Source organism: Drosophila takahashii, chromosome 2L (genome assembly GCF_030179915.1).
Source record: "Drosophila takahashii strain IR98-3 E-12201 chromosome 2L, DtakHiC1v2, whole genome shotgun sequence".
Classification (NCBI taxonomy): Eukaryota; Metazoa; Arthropoda; class Insecta; order Diptera; family Drosophilidae; genus Drosophila; species Drosophila takahashii.
In genome coordinates this window covers 27,521,480-27,537,294 of record NC_091678.1, presented here as the reverse complement: position 1 = coordinate 27,537,294, position 15,815 = coordinate 27,521,480, and the positions used below count along the sequence as shown (strand labels likewise).

General features: G+C 41.1%; 2 protein-coding genes across 2 annotated transcripts; one reads left to right on the top strand and one right to left on the bottom strand.

Annotated features, from left to right (window-relative positions):
- Positions 1-9,998: 9,998 nt before the first annotated feature.
- Ucp4C (Uncoupling protein 4C) lies at positions 9,999-11,171 on the bottom strand. Its single transcript, XM_017159745.3, has one exon. It carries the CDS (start codon positions 11,122-11,124, stop codon positions 10,072-10,074), a length of 1,053 nt encoding a protein of 350 aa, XP_017015234.1. The 5' UTR covers positions 11,125-11,171; the 3' UTR covers positions 9,999-10,071.
- A 1,999-nt stretch (positions 11,172-13,170) lies between these two features.
- LOC108069602 (uncharacterized) lies at positions 13,171-15,506 on the top strand. The gene is made up of 2 exons (XM_070211667.1): positions 13,171-13,348; positions 13,411-15,506. Exon 2 carries the CDS (start codon positions 13,474-13,476, stop codon positions 15,460-15,462), a length of 1,989 nt encoding a protein of 662 aa, XP_070067768.1. The 5' UTR covers positions 13,171-13,348; positions 13,411-13,473; the 3' UTR covers positions 15,463-15,506.
- Positions 15,507-15,815: the final 309 nt, after the last annotated feature.

The following is a 15,815-nucleotide window of genomic DNA, read 5'->3' as shown; positions in this document are numbered from 1 at the left end:
CAATTTTGCTGGTTTCGGCCTGTTTGACAATTATTACAGTTGATTTTACCAAGTTTTTTTTTGTGTGTAGAATATTCACTCCAAATTTTAAGCCGATATCTTTAAAAATACGACTCCTACTGATTTAGTAGGTTTAGCAGTTTGCCTAGATAGGCAAAATCTTACATTGTGGGACAGTGTCGTTGCATAGGAAGACTTGTATTGCATTTTCCAGCTCTTTAAAAACAAAAGGCGTATTTCTCTCATAATTTCCCCCAGTTCATTTGCGAACTCAGTCTGCGGTTGAAAGTTTGATTTTTGATGAAAAAATTCTCCTGGCAGGCGAAGGGTTGTGCCGTACACAAGTTGTGCTGATGTTGTTGGATGTCTGGCTTAAATGCTGATCGCAACCCGAGCAGGATCATTGGAAGTTTCTGTGGCCAATTTACGCGATTTTTGCACATGATGGCTGCCTTGACTGTTCTGTGCCAGCGTTCGATAATTTCATTCGCTTTCGGGTTATATGCTGTTGTACGAAGGGTGTCTATTCCTAGCATTCGTGACAATTCTTGGACTCGAACTGTCTTCTTTGGTCTGTTGTGATGCGGGCTTGAAATTCAAATCTTAAGGGGTTATATACCTTTTTTGAGCGAAAAAATTGGGGGAACTTTGGATTTTTTTTCCGGTGTGTAGCAATTATTTTATGACACTGAAGTTATTATTTATTGATAGTACATGTTTTTATCGAAACAACAAGCGTTTGTTCTTGAAAAAATATGAATAATTTACGAAGTTATGGCAATTCTTTCGGAACCCTTTTTTTGTATATAGCGGCTTGCGGTGACCACGATGGAAGTCCAGCAGGTCAACTGATATCAAAAAACCAAACAATTTTTATTAGTATAGTATTTTTTCCAGTTCGTGAACGATTATTTTCAAGAATATTTGGTTTTTTCTTCGAGTTCTGAAAATTTTATTAAAAAATTCTGATCTGCGAAATCAAAATTGGCGCAAAAAACTGAATCGTTCACGAACTCGGCACAATCATTACGAAAAATTTAAAAAAAAATGGAAGAAGATCGATCAAATAGTTCTAGTGCAATCGTGGTCACGGCGAAGGCACTTTTGGAAAAACACGACTTTGAGATAATCGCATTCCAAGTTTTACGTTGAGTATATGCATCAAAACGCTGTTTTCCTATCGAACTATTATTCGGATCTCTATGAAAATTTGGGAAGATGTTCTCTAGGGGGTATACTTTAAGATTCAGCAAAAAAAAAAATTTTCGTTTTTTTTAAAAAAAAAAAATTTATATAACCCCTTAAGATCCACGAGTCGATGAGTGCTGAGGCTACCGTGTTGGCGTGCATGTCCTCGATTGCGATGGCTTCGGGCCAACGTGTATAACGGTCGATGATTGTTAAGGCTCAGATGACACATTCAATTTTTAACGTCAATTTATTGTAGCAATTTTTCTTTGGTAAAAATCCATGTGAAAGGGCGACGTAAACCGAGATCTAGCGTAAGGGGAGTGGTCCCATACGTTTGTATAGCTGTTCCATTGGCTGCGAATAGTGAATGGTTATTATTAGCTGGAATGTGTCGATTAATTGTGTTTGGTGGTATAACAGATACGTCAGCTCCAGTGTCGATGAGAAAACATTTACCAGATTTGGAGTCTGGAACGAAGAGACGATTGGAAGACGAAATTCTGCAGATGCTTACTTTGAGAACGGGGTACGGTAGTGAGGCATTTGCAATAAAACCGTCGGAGCTGCCCTGTTGATTTCCAACGGTGGTGCTTAGTTTGTTGAACTGTTGTTGACATGGAATGTAATAATTTTTCGTCACAAATGTTGATATCAGAACTTTTTTACGTTGAACGATCAAACCGTCACTAGTTTTTTACCTCGTTAAGAGGTGTTTTTATCTGATATCAGAAGTTTTTGTTTGTTTACTTTTGCTCTCATAGGAGCTAATATATACAGTCGATCAAGCCATGTCCGTCTGTCTTTTCTTGTTAAGCCGTGTTATTCGTCAAAGGACGTACTCGAATTTCCTTCCTCTCCCATACGCTAACCAGCATTTTTGCAACAAGCAAAGCACTTTTAGATAAGGCTTGCTTCAGAAGAACTGTCCTGTAGAGCAAAAAGGACAGTACGGTCCTCTTTGACGGCAAAGTTTCTTCTTCATCAAAATTGAAATTCAGCCAAAAAAAGGTGCTCTCCATTTTGTTAACGATTATGAACGAAATCAAATATTTGACAAGTGTAGATATGGGAAAAGATTTGCCTTCCCAAAATTCATACTGGCTTACGTGCCGTATGAGTAATCTTTTTGGAAACTTTGAGACCATTGCGCAAGCCCTTAGACTTAATTTAAAATTTTTTTGATTTTAGTTTAAGTTATTTTGCGCAAATATCTTGTGTTTAAAAGGGTGAGATAAAAATTCCTTATAAAAAACCGCCCTATTATACACACAAAAAAAATTGCTATTGTATTTACACGAAATAATTAAAAAAGGCGTTGAAGTATTTCAAAATACCTTTTAAACGAGGTATAGCACATGTCTGTAGCTTTAGTAGTGTAGAACTTATAAGTATACAAACTAACAAAATTTAGCTTTTTTTAACTTTTTTCCCGCTAAAGTAGCGGGTTTTTCCAAAAGTTGTAGAACAAAAGATTCCTATATGGAACTGTTAAATGCTAATTAACTGATTCGATGACCCTAAAATACAAAAGTGGCTATTTTCGTTTCTTGATAACTTTTAAACGTGAGTTTTTACAATAATGTGTTATATACCAAAATTTAAGGAATCTCAATGGCTATATAGTTTAAAGTTTTAAAGAAAATCGTTAGAGCCGTTTTTGAAAAAAATAAAAAAGTTAAAAATAAAGTTTAAAAAAAATTGGTTTTTTGCATAAGTTATTAACTATTGCAATTATCTCGACTGAAAATATTTTTTCGGTCCTTCATAAACCCGATTTTTGGGACCGTTTGTATGAAACTAAAAAACTGTTAGTAGATGAAGAAAACTTTGAAATGCTCAGTAAAAACGGTCTTTTTTGGCAGTTCTGCCTTTCCTTTGCCTTACACCTTTAAAAATTTAAGAAATATTAAATTTTAAGAAATATTGGTCTGCTAAAGTTCTGTACTTTGCGTTCCAGCTTAAGACACAATAAAATCCAAAATACTCTTTGTTTAAGATTTTTATAAATAAAATATGGAATTATTTTTAAAAATTAAATTTAAAACATGTAATTAGGTTTAAAATATTTGGAAAAAATAAACAACATTTTTTATGTATAGAACATATTCTGTGTTTAAACACATACACACAAAAAAAAAACTTGGTAAAATCAACTGTAATAATTGTCAAACAGGCCCCAACCATCGAAATTGTCAATTCTACTAAGTAAATAGTCATCCCACAACAACAAAATAAACACAATTAGCAAAGACACAAACCCAAAGCAAAATCAAAGTACACGTAACTATTTTAATAGTTACGTAACTATCTTTGTTGGTGAATTTTACCAAGCAAATTTTTTTGTATGTAGGTGTAAGTCCAAAGACCGTTTTTGTTCTCCGTTCAGTTCAAACGGTCTTTGATCAACCGAAACCGTTTTGAAACAAAACAAGAAAAAAAGCTAGCTTCGGCCAGCCGAAGCTTATATACCCTTGCAGATCGTTCCTATTAACTTACAAATCGCAAAAATTTTAAATTTCGTAATATTTTAATATTATTTTTTTGATCCTTCCCTATTGCAGCTATATAATATAGTCGTCCGATTTTTGTTAAATTTAATTCAAAAGTATAAGAGAATACAATAAAAACCAACGGAGCTATAATTTGTTTCCAATTAATTTCCCATTAATTTTTCGATCGTTCCTATGGCAGCTATATGATATAGTCGTCCGATTTTGATAAAATGAAAATTGAAATTCGGAAATATTTAAAAAGAGTCATGTTCTAAAGTAGAAGAGAATACAATAAAAACCAAAAAAGCTAAAATTTATTTCTGTGTAACTTTCCCATTAATTTTCTATTTATTTATATCTTTATTCGCCAACAGTAAAAAAAACCTTAACTGGCTACTAACTAATACTAAATTAAATACTAAGTGAGGCAAAATAATTATACAAGTTTTTCTTGATTAAATCTCTGGGGGAGCATGGATCCAACCGCATGTGAGATGGCAACTTATTATAAAAATGCAGGGCTCTACACAACGGCTCATTGTGGGCATAATTGGCTCTGTAAGCCGGTACAAAAAATGGTTCAAACGTTCTTAACGATCTACCAGGCACCGATAACCCTATGCTGCCCAGCAGTGCGGGGCAGTCGATTTCAGAGGTCAGCAAATCACATATGAAAACTAATGAACTGGTAGTTCTCCGATCTTCTAGGGAAGAAAGGTGAACAAGCCGACATTTGGCAGAATAAGACGGGACCGGGTCATTGAAATTTAAAGCTAGAAGGGCAAAACGTAGAAACTGTTTCTGTACACGCTCAAGCCGGTTTATGTGAATAGTACCCGTCGGGTTCCAGATGAACGAGGCATATTCCAGTTTTGACCTAATGAAGGCTGAATATAAGCTTAGCTTCGTGTAGGGATCTTTAAATTGCGCGGCATTTCTTTTTACAAACCCATACATAGCGTAGGCCTTGGGAATAATATAGTTAATATGTTCAATGAACATAAATTTACTGTCAAACATGACTCCTAGGTCCAGGGATTCATTTCTCAGGGACAGAATATGGGAGTCAATGGAATAAGAGAAAAGGATATTAATTATTCGTTTACTGTACCTAACGAAGAAACATTTTGACAAATTAAGAGGCAAATTATTACGAGAACACCAATTTCCCACCCTTTCTAGGTCATTTTGAAGAAGGTCACTATCGGAGATACAATTCACAGCTCTAAATATTTTAAGATCGTCAGCGAACAACAGAAATTCCGAGTTCTTTATGCAATAGCTAATATCATTTATGAACACGATGAACAGCAACGGACCCAAAGCACTTCCCTGAGGAAGGCCAGAAGTTGCCACATATGGGTTAGAGTAAACAGCATTGCATTCAACTCTGTAAACCCGATCATCTAAATAAGATTTGAACCAGCTAAGTAATAGTGAGTGAAATCCCATTTTCTGCAGTTTAGCTAATAAAGCATTATGGGAGACTTTATCAAATGCTTTAGCGAAATCGGTGTAGACCACATCAACTTGATGATGACTGAGAAACGAGTGGGTGCAAAAATGATTGAACGTAGCTAAGTTTGTGGTAGTAGACCGTCGAGGCATAAAACCATGTTGGTTAGGACTAATGATCCGACCAACAAGAAAAGTTAGCTGCTTGGCTACAATTCGTTCGAACATTTTTGAGACATTGCTGAGCTTTGCAATTGGCCTATAATTTGAAACAATGTTTTTTGCACCCGACTTGAATATAGGAGTAACAGTGGCCAGTTTCCATCTATGCGTAAAAACACCAGTGGAAAGAGATAAATTAAAGATGATTTTAAGGGGCTCACAAAGAACACCTATACAATTTTTCAAAATAAATGGAGAAAGGCCATCACAATCTAATTTTGCTGACTCATTAAAGCATTCAGCCGCCAGATGGCAGTCAGAATCGGTGACATCTAAGCAACCAATATTTAACATAGTAGGAATGGCATTGAGCGAATCATCGTCATTCCACAGCGAGCCCGGCTCAAAGTTAGATGCAAAGAACTTAGCAAATAGATTAGCGACCCCAATATCCGAGGAGGCTGAATGATCTTCAAATGACATATGGGAGGGAAAGTAAGAAGATGTTCGTTTAGAATTGATAAAGTGCCAGAATGATTTAGGATTGGTAGTTAATTTACGCTCTATATCAGCAATATATTGGTTGTATAAGAATTTATTGGGGAACTCAAACTCACGCTTATGCTGTTTGTAACGGTCAAAGTCACCAGCATCACCGCTTTCTAAGTAGCGCTTATAGAATTTATTTCTAAGGTTTTTATATTTCTTTAGTCCTTGGGTGTACCATGGCAGTCTGTAACAACTTTGAACCCTAGTTTTAGTATATCTGCCCACAATAGTAGAGAGAAAAGATAAAAAAACTTCATAGCTTGTATTCACATCTGCATGCGAGAGGACCTCCGCCCATCTAATATTAGAAATATCGTTACGGATAGAATCTAAACTGCTAGAATTAATATAAGTAAAAGGCAAGCGAGAATTAATTGGGCGAAAAATATAACAAGTAATAGAGATTAACAAAGGCTTGTGATGAGCATCACACGCGGCAAGTGGATTATCGCTGCAACATAAATTAATGCTTAAATCAGGATGTACAAAAATTAAGTCTAGAAGCTTATTTAAATTATTAAATACATGGTTAATCTGGACTAATGCCATACTAAGAAGCTCATCAATGACTAAGATTTCGTAGGGAAGATGCAAGTTACTGGGAACCATTGCTGAGGACTCTGAATCATGAGCCCACACGAGCGAAGATAGGTTGAAGTCGCCCAAAACACATATGTACTGGCCCTCCTCCAGCTCCTGGTGTAGGTGGGCTATGTTATCAACGTGCGCTTTATAAAGATCAAAACTGCTGCTAGGGGGTATATATGAGACTGTCAGGAAAATTGTTTCTGTAGGACCAGAGAGAGATACACAGATTTGATCGAGCAGAGAATCCTCATTCTGGAGACGAATAGCAGTGCATCGAAGTCCACGCCGCACAGCAATTAAAACGCCGCCACCTCTGGAGCATCTTGTTTTAACGGCATCACGATCCTTACGGAATACATGGTAAAGATTCGTATCGAAGAATTCATTATCAAAGAAATCCATGTTGAGCCAGGTTTCAACAAAAATGATGACGTCATGATCACATTGAGACGTTGCCAAGAAAAGCGATTGAGCTTTTGTACGCATACCACCGACATTTTGAAAATAAATATTGAAAGTTATATTATTTGTGCATGTACGGTCATCCCTGGTCATGCTATCAATACTTGGTCCAGCATCATGGCCCGAATCCGTAAGAGGCCTTGCTGGGATCTTATCATAAGTATTAGAATTATTAATAAGAACCTTCAGTAAAGTAGTTGTGCGGATACGAATAGGCTGGTGATCATCACTCCAAGTATTTCGTGGGCGGTCATTATTAGCATTCTGAATATGACTGCACGCAGGTGAATCCGCTCCTGTTAACAGTGCGCGAGAGCCCCCACCAGCTGCCACAGCCCATTGTAGTTGTTGATGGGGAGAGCAACTCCAGAGAGCACCGGAAAAAAATGATGAGAGAGAGGCGTAAGATGATGAGAGCGGAACTCCGAGGAGCGCGCCGATGTTAGAGCTTGGCGGATGGCGAAAGTCGCACAAAGCGGACAACAACAGCTCCAGCTGATGTTGTTGACGATGCGACGGGAGAGAGGCGGAATATAATGAGAGCGCAACTCCAAGGAGCGCGCCGATATTAGAGCTTGGCGGACGGCGAATGTCGCAGAAAGCGGACAACAACAGCTCCGGCTGATGTTGTTGACGATGCGACGGGAGAGAGGCGGAAGATGATGAGAGCGCAACTCCGAGGAGAGCGCCGATGTTAGAGCTTGGCGGATGGCGAAAGTCGCACAAAGCGGACAACAACAGCTCCGGCTGATGTTGTTGACGATGCGACGGGAGAGAGGCGGAATATAATGAGAGCGCAACTCCAAGGAGCGCGCCGATATTAGAGCTTGGCGGACGGCGAATGTCGCACAAAGCGGACAACAACAGCTCCGGCTGATGTTGTTGACGATGCGACGGGAGAGAGGCGGAAGATGATGAGAGCGCAACTCCGAGGAGCGCGCCGATGTTAAAGCTTGGCGGATGGCGAAAGTCGCACAAAGCGGACAGCAACAGCTCCAGCTGATGTTGACGATGCGACGGGAGAGAGGCGGAAGATGATGAGAGAGCAGTGACCAATGTTTGCAAAAAATGTCCCGCAAAAGTATCGACGCCAGTGGCGCCGATTACTAGGGGTTTTTTGATGGATGAATTGTCGTTGAAATTTGTGCAGGCTCCGGCAAATTGGATACGATATTATCCACGTCCATAACGGCCCGTTCTCTATGAATAAATCTTTTGACCTTAACTGAGTTTGGCCAAAAATCATTCTTGAAGACTGAATCATAAAGGTGATCAGGGATACCAAGCTTGAAATTTACAAACTTTAAAGTTGCAACGTCAACATCTTTTTTTACAAGTTTTACACAAGTGAAAGAATTAGCGTCCACATTAAGCTTGGTGGACACATATTTTAAAACAGCAGCAGGATCGGTAGCTGTTGCAAACTTTCCGACATGCAAGAATTTATTACTTGGCAATACGTGAAGATCTTCGGCATTAGGGGCCACTCCAACAATATGCTTATTGGGCTTGTTGTTGTTCCTTCTCTTCTTATTTCGGACTTGTATGAAATTTCCTCTCCCGATATCCAGAGCATGATTAGACGGGTCAACGACCGCGGAAGACGTAGCAGCAGCAGCCGCATATGACTGGGGAGCTGCAGTTACATTGGCAGGCCTCGGTTGACGAGGCTTAAGATTTATGTTTTGATTTTTATTAAGGCCCTGATATAAGCATTCCAGGGCTTGCAATTTAGCATCAAGTTCATCAATTTTAGAATGCGAATCATTCGCAACCACACAGCTGTCACATTGCCACAGTATGTTTGGATTTAATAGAATTTTTATCACATCGTCCGGTAGGTCAACGCAAGCAGTATGATAAGCGCGCCGGCACAAAGAAGAACAGCGGATAGCATCCGAGGCGCGAAGCTGGGCCGGTGTAACATCGGTATTGCACTCGGGACAGCGGTGAAGCAACATAGCGAGAATTATAAGCACGTCCGAACGCAAAGAAAGCTAGCTGACGACTGATCGTTCCGATCGTTCCTATGGCAGCTATATGATATAGTCGTCCGATTTTTAAAATATTTTATTCTAAATTCTGAAATATTTAAAAAATAATATTTCCAAGAGTATAAGGTTTTATTTCAAAAAACACCGAAGCTAGAATTTTTTTAACGTTTCCTTCCTATGGGAGCTATAAGATATAGTTATCCGATCCGGTTGGTTCCGACTTATATACTACCTGCAATAGAAAGAAGACTTTTGGGAAAGTTTCATCACGATAGCTTCAAAACTGAGAGACTAGTTTGCGTAGAAACGGACGGACAGACGGACAGACGCACAGACGGACGGACAGACGGACATGGCTAGATCGATTCGTCTAGTGATGCTGATCAAGAATATATATACTTTATGGGGTCGGAAACGTCTCCTTCACTGCGTTGCAAACTTCTGACTGAAATCATAATACCCTCTGCAAGGGTATAAAAATCGGTTACTGGTTTAGCAAAGGCCGAAAACCCTTTGAAACAAAATAAACAGTTTCTACACACAAAAAAATTTGCTTGGTAAAATTGACCAACAAAGATAGTTACGTAACTATTAAAATAGTTACATGTATTTTGTTTTTGCTTTGGGTTTGTGTCTCTGCTAATTGTGTGAATTTTGTTGTTGTGAAATGACTATTTACTTAGTAGAATTGACAATTTTGCTGGTTGGGGCCTGTTTGACAATTATTACAGTTGATTTTACCAAGTTTTTTTTTTGTGTGTATGTGACGATTTGCTCAAAGGGTCCCAAAGTGAGAGTTATTTTGAGACAGCTAGACATAGTCAACTGTTTTTTACATGCTCTGCTTTTAACCTTTCACCGCCCTCTCTCCCAAACCAATTGATTTTTTGATTGAGGCCTTGGTATGCAATCCTTTAAGTTTTAGCATGTATTACTCATTACGATCGGACTATCACGGCAGATTTTCAATTTCGCCGCTATATATATTAGTCGCCTTCGCACACTCTCCGGGTGCGCTTCGTCACTACATGGACTGCCGTCCATAGTGATAATAGCCGCCTTCGCACACTCTCCTGATGCGCTTCGGCACTACGTGGACTGTCGCTCACAGTCATTTATATCTTTTATTGTATTTTCAAAGACTTATACAATACAACACCAACATAAGAAGTCTTCGGTCAAAATCCAACTTGACCTTCCCACTGGCGCAGTTGCTCGACAGACAACCAAAACAGGACGGAGAAGGGTCCGAGGCGAAACCAGGTCGGCATCAGCCCCTTGTACAAAGTCAGGGCGCCCTCTTCACTAACCAGCTTTTTGACGCACTCCATGGAGTTCTTGTAATAGAGGTTCCTACCACTTTCGTCCACTGGCTGATTCATCATCCGCGACTTGATCACGTCTGCCGGAGTGCTGAGAACGGAAGCCATAAACCCCGCGCACATGGAGGAAAGAAAGCGCAGCCCCAGGCCATCTTCAAGGTTCAGCAGGCGCTTAAAGGTGCGTTTGCTGATGTCGTAGCTTCCCACGTCTCCGGTCGTCATCAGGCAGGCCCGCATACAGCTGGGCCCCACGCCCTTCCACATGCTGGGCAGACCGCCGTGTCTGTAGATGTCGACGAAGGACTGCACCATGTTGCTCACGCGCGCCTCGTAGCCCAGCTGTCGGCGACGGCCCTCTGTCTGCATACGCACCTTCACAATGTCGAATGGATTGGCCAGCGCCTGGGCTATGCAGCCTGCTGTGAAGCTGCACCCCAGAGACCAATGGATCTTGAGGATCTCTTCGTTTCGATCGTTCACGTAGAGAAAGGGGCGCCGAAAAACGTCGTACAGGACGACGCGCAACGAGTTGAAGATCAGATTCCGGGTGACCATCGCCGAAAAGCCAGCGTAGAGCGACCTTAGGCCCTCCACCTTGATCATGTTACTGAAGGTTGGCCGGAACCTAGGCATTCGTGCTCCCGTCTTTTTGGCCTGTTCGCCGTCGACCTGCATTCGGGTCTTGGCTACATCCAGTGGAAACACACACGCCTCAGCCAGGTTGGCTGCAATGAAGGTGTTGACGTACAGTTGGAACAGGTTGCGGGCCGTCAGAGGCTCGACCATGTTTGTTGGCGGAAAGCGCGGCACTTTCTCGTTGTATATGGACCGCAGGTGCCAGTAGTCGCGCTCATCTTTGTCCATTATACACTCGGAATTTGGACAGAAATCGAATTGTTTGCAATACATTCATAGGTTCAAAAGGCTATACTTTTAAACGTCACATTCGCAGAAAATAGAATAAATGTCCGCAGGCTGCTTTTTTCAGCATTTTGGCGTCATTTGGACCTTGAATGCTAGCCCAGTCGGACTTTGAGGCATAAATTTCTATAGGAATATATACACACAAAAAATTTGCTTGGTAAAATTATCCAATGAAGATAGTTCAGTAACTATACAAAATAGTACTTTAACAATAAAAATAGTCGTCCGTGCATTTGTTTTTGCTTTGCGTACTATTATGTAGTTAAACTATTATTAGAATAGTTACGTTTACGGGATGTGTGTATTTTGTTTTTGTACCTTGAAACTATTTTAAATAAGTGATTAGCTATAAAAATAGTTACCCTAGCATCTTTAGTATAAAAGTATGCAACAGTAATTTTACAAATCTTCTGCGATTCCTTATTTATAATTCCCAACTCGGTCTAGCCCGTCATGAACCAAAAATATAGTACTATACAAAATAGTACTTTAACAATACACACAAAAAAATTTGCTTGGTAAAATTGACCAACAAAGATAGTTACGTAACTATTAAAATAGTTACGTGTATTTTGTTTTTGCTTTGGGTTTGTGTTTTTGCTAATTGTGTGTATTTTGTTGTTGTGAAATGACTATTTACTTGAAGAATTGACAATTTTGCTGGTTGGGGCCTGTTTGACAATTATTACAGTTGATTTTACCAAGTTTTTTTTTTGTGTGTACGATTTTGAATTTTAAGTTTACCTCTGCACGAAATAAGCTGTGAGCCACTGTAGGTACACTGCAGTTCCATTCAGCGCTTTTTTGGCTGTGAATCAGTGCTAAAAAAAGCACTAAGCGCTCAATTACTAATGAATTTGTATTGAAAATAGCGGTGCTATTGACTGGCAGAAACTGGCGCTTTTTAGGCGCTGATTTACTGCTATTTCAGCACCTTAATTTCGTAAAAAGAGAGATTGAGAGAGAGAGGGTTGGTGAGAACGTCGATTCTGCCGAGGCTCTGCCGGCGTCGCAGTCGACTCAGTGCAATTTAGCGCTCGATCTGAATTCGGGAACTGCAGGGTATGTACCAACACTGAGTGTAACGCAAAGGTCTGTGTGTCATACATGTCCCACACTCTCTCTAAAAGAGCTGACCATTGAAAAATCGGAGAAACTTGAGAAGTTTGTTGATCTGTTCAGAAAGTCAAATTAAAACGCTTGCCAAAACTTATGGGGATCAGCTAAAATCAAACATTTTTAACAAGTATGTATCTAGATGCTCTATTATAAGCAGCTTGTGGATTATCTTATAATCCATTTACAAATAGATAAAATATCTTAACTGGTTGCTAATATTAAATATTCCATAATTATACATTATTACTTTCAATCACTCCAATAGAGTCTGACGGTGTTGTAAAAGTAAGCAACAGAATATAGAAATTTCCACGAAAAAGTCAACCAATCCGAAAAGGTTTAAACTTTAATAAAACATATTTATACAAGATTTTTTAACGACATAAGTTTCTAATCAGTTTGATCCTCAGCTAATCTAAGAAAATATAGTATATTTTCTGATATTTAAACAAGGCAAGGGGTAAAAAATGTCCTTAGCAAAACATTAATAAAAAATGTGCTGAGCGAATATGGCACCCAACAAACCCAACAAAAAGTCGTCCAAAACAAAAACTTTCATATGAAAACAACGTAAAAAATTTTTTGGACGACTTTTTGTTGGGTTGAGTACTAGCCCTAAACCAAAACTATTTTACAAAGATTTTTTTTAACTTTAAAAGAGTGCAAACGAATTGGAAAAATAGTATAAAGTGTGTTCTAAAAAATATATACCTTAAAAGTGTAGGTATTCTAAAAACTCGCACAACTAAATTCTATTCTGACATATTGGCAAAATTTAATATTAAAATTAATAAAATATGATAAATCCGCTTTTTTGTTCTTTTTTTTTTAAATATATTTGCCTCGGTATTACTATCCACTAGGTCGATTTCAACATCCCACATGAAAGTGTATGAGTTTGAGTCGAACCTTCTTGCCCAAGTCCGTTCCAAAAAGTTCTCTGCCTGGGTTTTTATTCAGTGATAAATTTTTCAAGTGAATAAAACTCCGATTACCAGTCCAATAAGCCATATAAAGGCGGATAAAAGGGGAAGCATAACGCAGGCCAAGAAAATAAATTACAAAAGATAGCTTCGGAGAACTCTGTTGGGTAAGTTGTGAAGGTGGATTGGCTGTATAGGAGTTGATATAATGGTCTTCCTTCCCTAACAGAGAGTCCAAGACTATAAAAGCTCTGCCCTGCCAAAAACGGAAGTTAGTGAGCGGAAGAAGAACATGGGTGCCCATCCACGGAACTTGAAGCTGCTGTTTCTTTGGACATGTCTTACTACCGAGCTTTTACTTACGCCGGGTGCGACTGGAGTCGTGCAAGTAGGTAACCCAATTCCTGGTGAGCTGCTGCAACGCAGCAAGCGGACCATGACAACGATCTGCGTGGAGATTAGACCTAGTAGCCCGCAGGATGAGCCGTATTATATGTGCCGTGGTGCCAACTTTGGTGGCGAGAATGGACAACAAAGCTGCGTGGAGGTCAGGAATCAAGGCGGTCAGGGAGAGCCGTTCTATATGTGCCGGGAAGCGGGATCCAAAGAACCCGATGTTGAGAACCGCCCCACCCCTAAGCTTTCGCCCCCCATAAGCCCCCAATACGCCGCACAGCATGATTCCGTTCACAACTTTCCGTTGTATCCCGCCTTTGAAGGCGGGTCATTTCCACAGCAGGCATTCCCAGAAGATCCCATTAACCACGCCCATCCAGCGGGTCCGCCGTCGTATCAGGAGAAGCCCCACCGTCAGCCTCTTCCTCAGCAGCACCAACCCCACTCCCAGTACGGATACTACGGAAGCCCCATGGCTGCCCCTTCACCTGCACCTCCAGCGCAGTCGTATGGCCTGCCAGAACTTCCTCAGCCAACTGAGGACAGCCCGCCTGCAGCTCCACCAGGATTTTCAGCTGGCCCGGGCCCAACGTCCACGCCCCCTTCGCATGATCCTGCAGCACCTGCGAGGTCGTCGAACCGCCCCAACGAAAATGTATTAGTTGGGAGCAGTCGGCATCCATTAGGTTTTGAAGACGATGTGCTGGCCGTGCCGAATTTGGGATTTAAGAGAGCCGAACTCGACCTACAATACCGCCGACCAGTGAATCCGCCCCGTCCTCAGGATCAGTTGATGTGGGTGCCGCTATCACATAAGCAGGAGCCCGAAAATGATCCGGTTATGAAAGCCTTCTACAGCAGTGTTTCGGAATATCCAACGCAAGAAGCCATGGCACATGGCAAACAGGCTACTGTTCCAATAGAATCGATGGGTCAATTGGCGCCTGGCTACAGCCCTTTCGATAGCCAATACCCAGGGTCACCTGCTCCACCAACGCAGCCGCCGCCTCCAACTCAGTCTGAAACTGAGGTGTCAGCTTCGCCCAATCCATACTGCAATGCTCCAGCAACCTCTTTTCAATGCCCTACGCAACCGGATAACGGGGTGAGCTTCAGTACCTCCTGCCCAAGTTTCCAGCCAGTTATTATATCCATGCCTTGCTACGGGCAACGGCAGCCGACGCCCTACTTCGCTCTGCCGAGAACGCCACAAGGAATGGTGAGAAGTCAACCCATTTCCACTCCTTTTGGTTTGGATCCTACTCCTATAGCTGGTCCCTTCGGAGGTGGCTTTGGGATGGGTAGCCAGTTGGGAAGTCCCTTTGCCATGACTCCTCAGATAGGAGCCCATGGATACGACTTGGAACACCAGGTGGGTGGCCCCTTCGGCATGGGAATGCAGTTCGGCATGGGTCTGAACCCATTTGGGCCATTTGGCGCCCTGAACCCTTTCAATCCCTTTAACAGAATCCTCGGAGCGCCGGCTCCAAATGTTCCGGCGCCCAACATCTTTCAACGGGTTTTCAAAACCATTTCGACCACAGAAACAGCACCGTACACTGAAGCCCACACCGAAAGATCAGGAAAACTAAACTTTTCCAGTAGCACACTGGCGTCTTCCATCGCAGGACAGTCGGATCCCATTGTGAGCAATGCCCAGGAGAGTTCCGAGGATGAAGACTCTGCTGAAGATATTGACAGGGACGACCAGGCGCTAACCACACCCCTCCCAGCCTCGGAAGCGGAAGATTCCGCTGACGCACAAGAGATTTCGGTCATCGTTAGCAAGGCGGCCGAACTACTCAAGCCCGACAAACGCAAGCGGCATAATCCGCGCTCCAGCGGACGCATCCCCCAAAAGCACAGATACCTGCAGCAATTGTAGCCCCTTCATCTGCATATGGATCTTAATAAAGATTAGTTTAAACTTCCAAAGGACAAGTAGTTTTCAATAGTCACCCAAATATGGACATTTTCCTTCACGTCAAATGGCACTGACTCAATTATTTTAAGTGAAAGACGAAAGGCTGCCGCTTAACATTTGGATTATAAATTAGTACTATACCAAAACAAAACAAAAGTATCATCATTGATTAATGACTAATCAATATGCTGGTTCAGGTGTCAATCAAGGGTGTTACAGAAGGACTATTTTTATACCCGTTACTCGTAGAGTAAAAGGGTAAATTGTATTCGTGCAAAAGTATGTAACAGCCAGAAGGAAGCGTTTCCGATCCC

Bases quoted from the DNA above. Each gene is read 5' to 3' on its own strand.
- Ucp4C (XM_017159745.3), bottom strand. From the start codon at position 11,124: ATGTATTGCAAACAATTCGATTTCTGTCCAAATTCCGAGTGTATAATG.
- LOC108069602 (XM_070211667.1), top strand. From the start codon at position 13,474: ATGGGTGCCCATCCACGGAACTTGAAGCTGCTGTTTCTTTGGACATGT.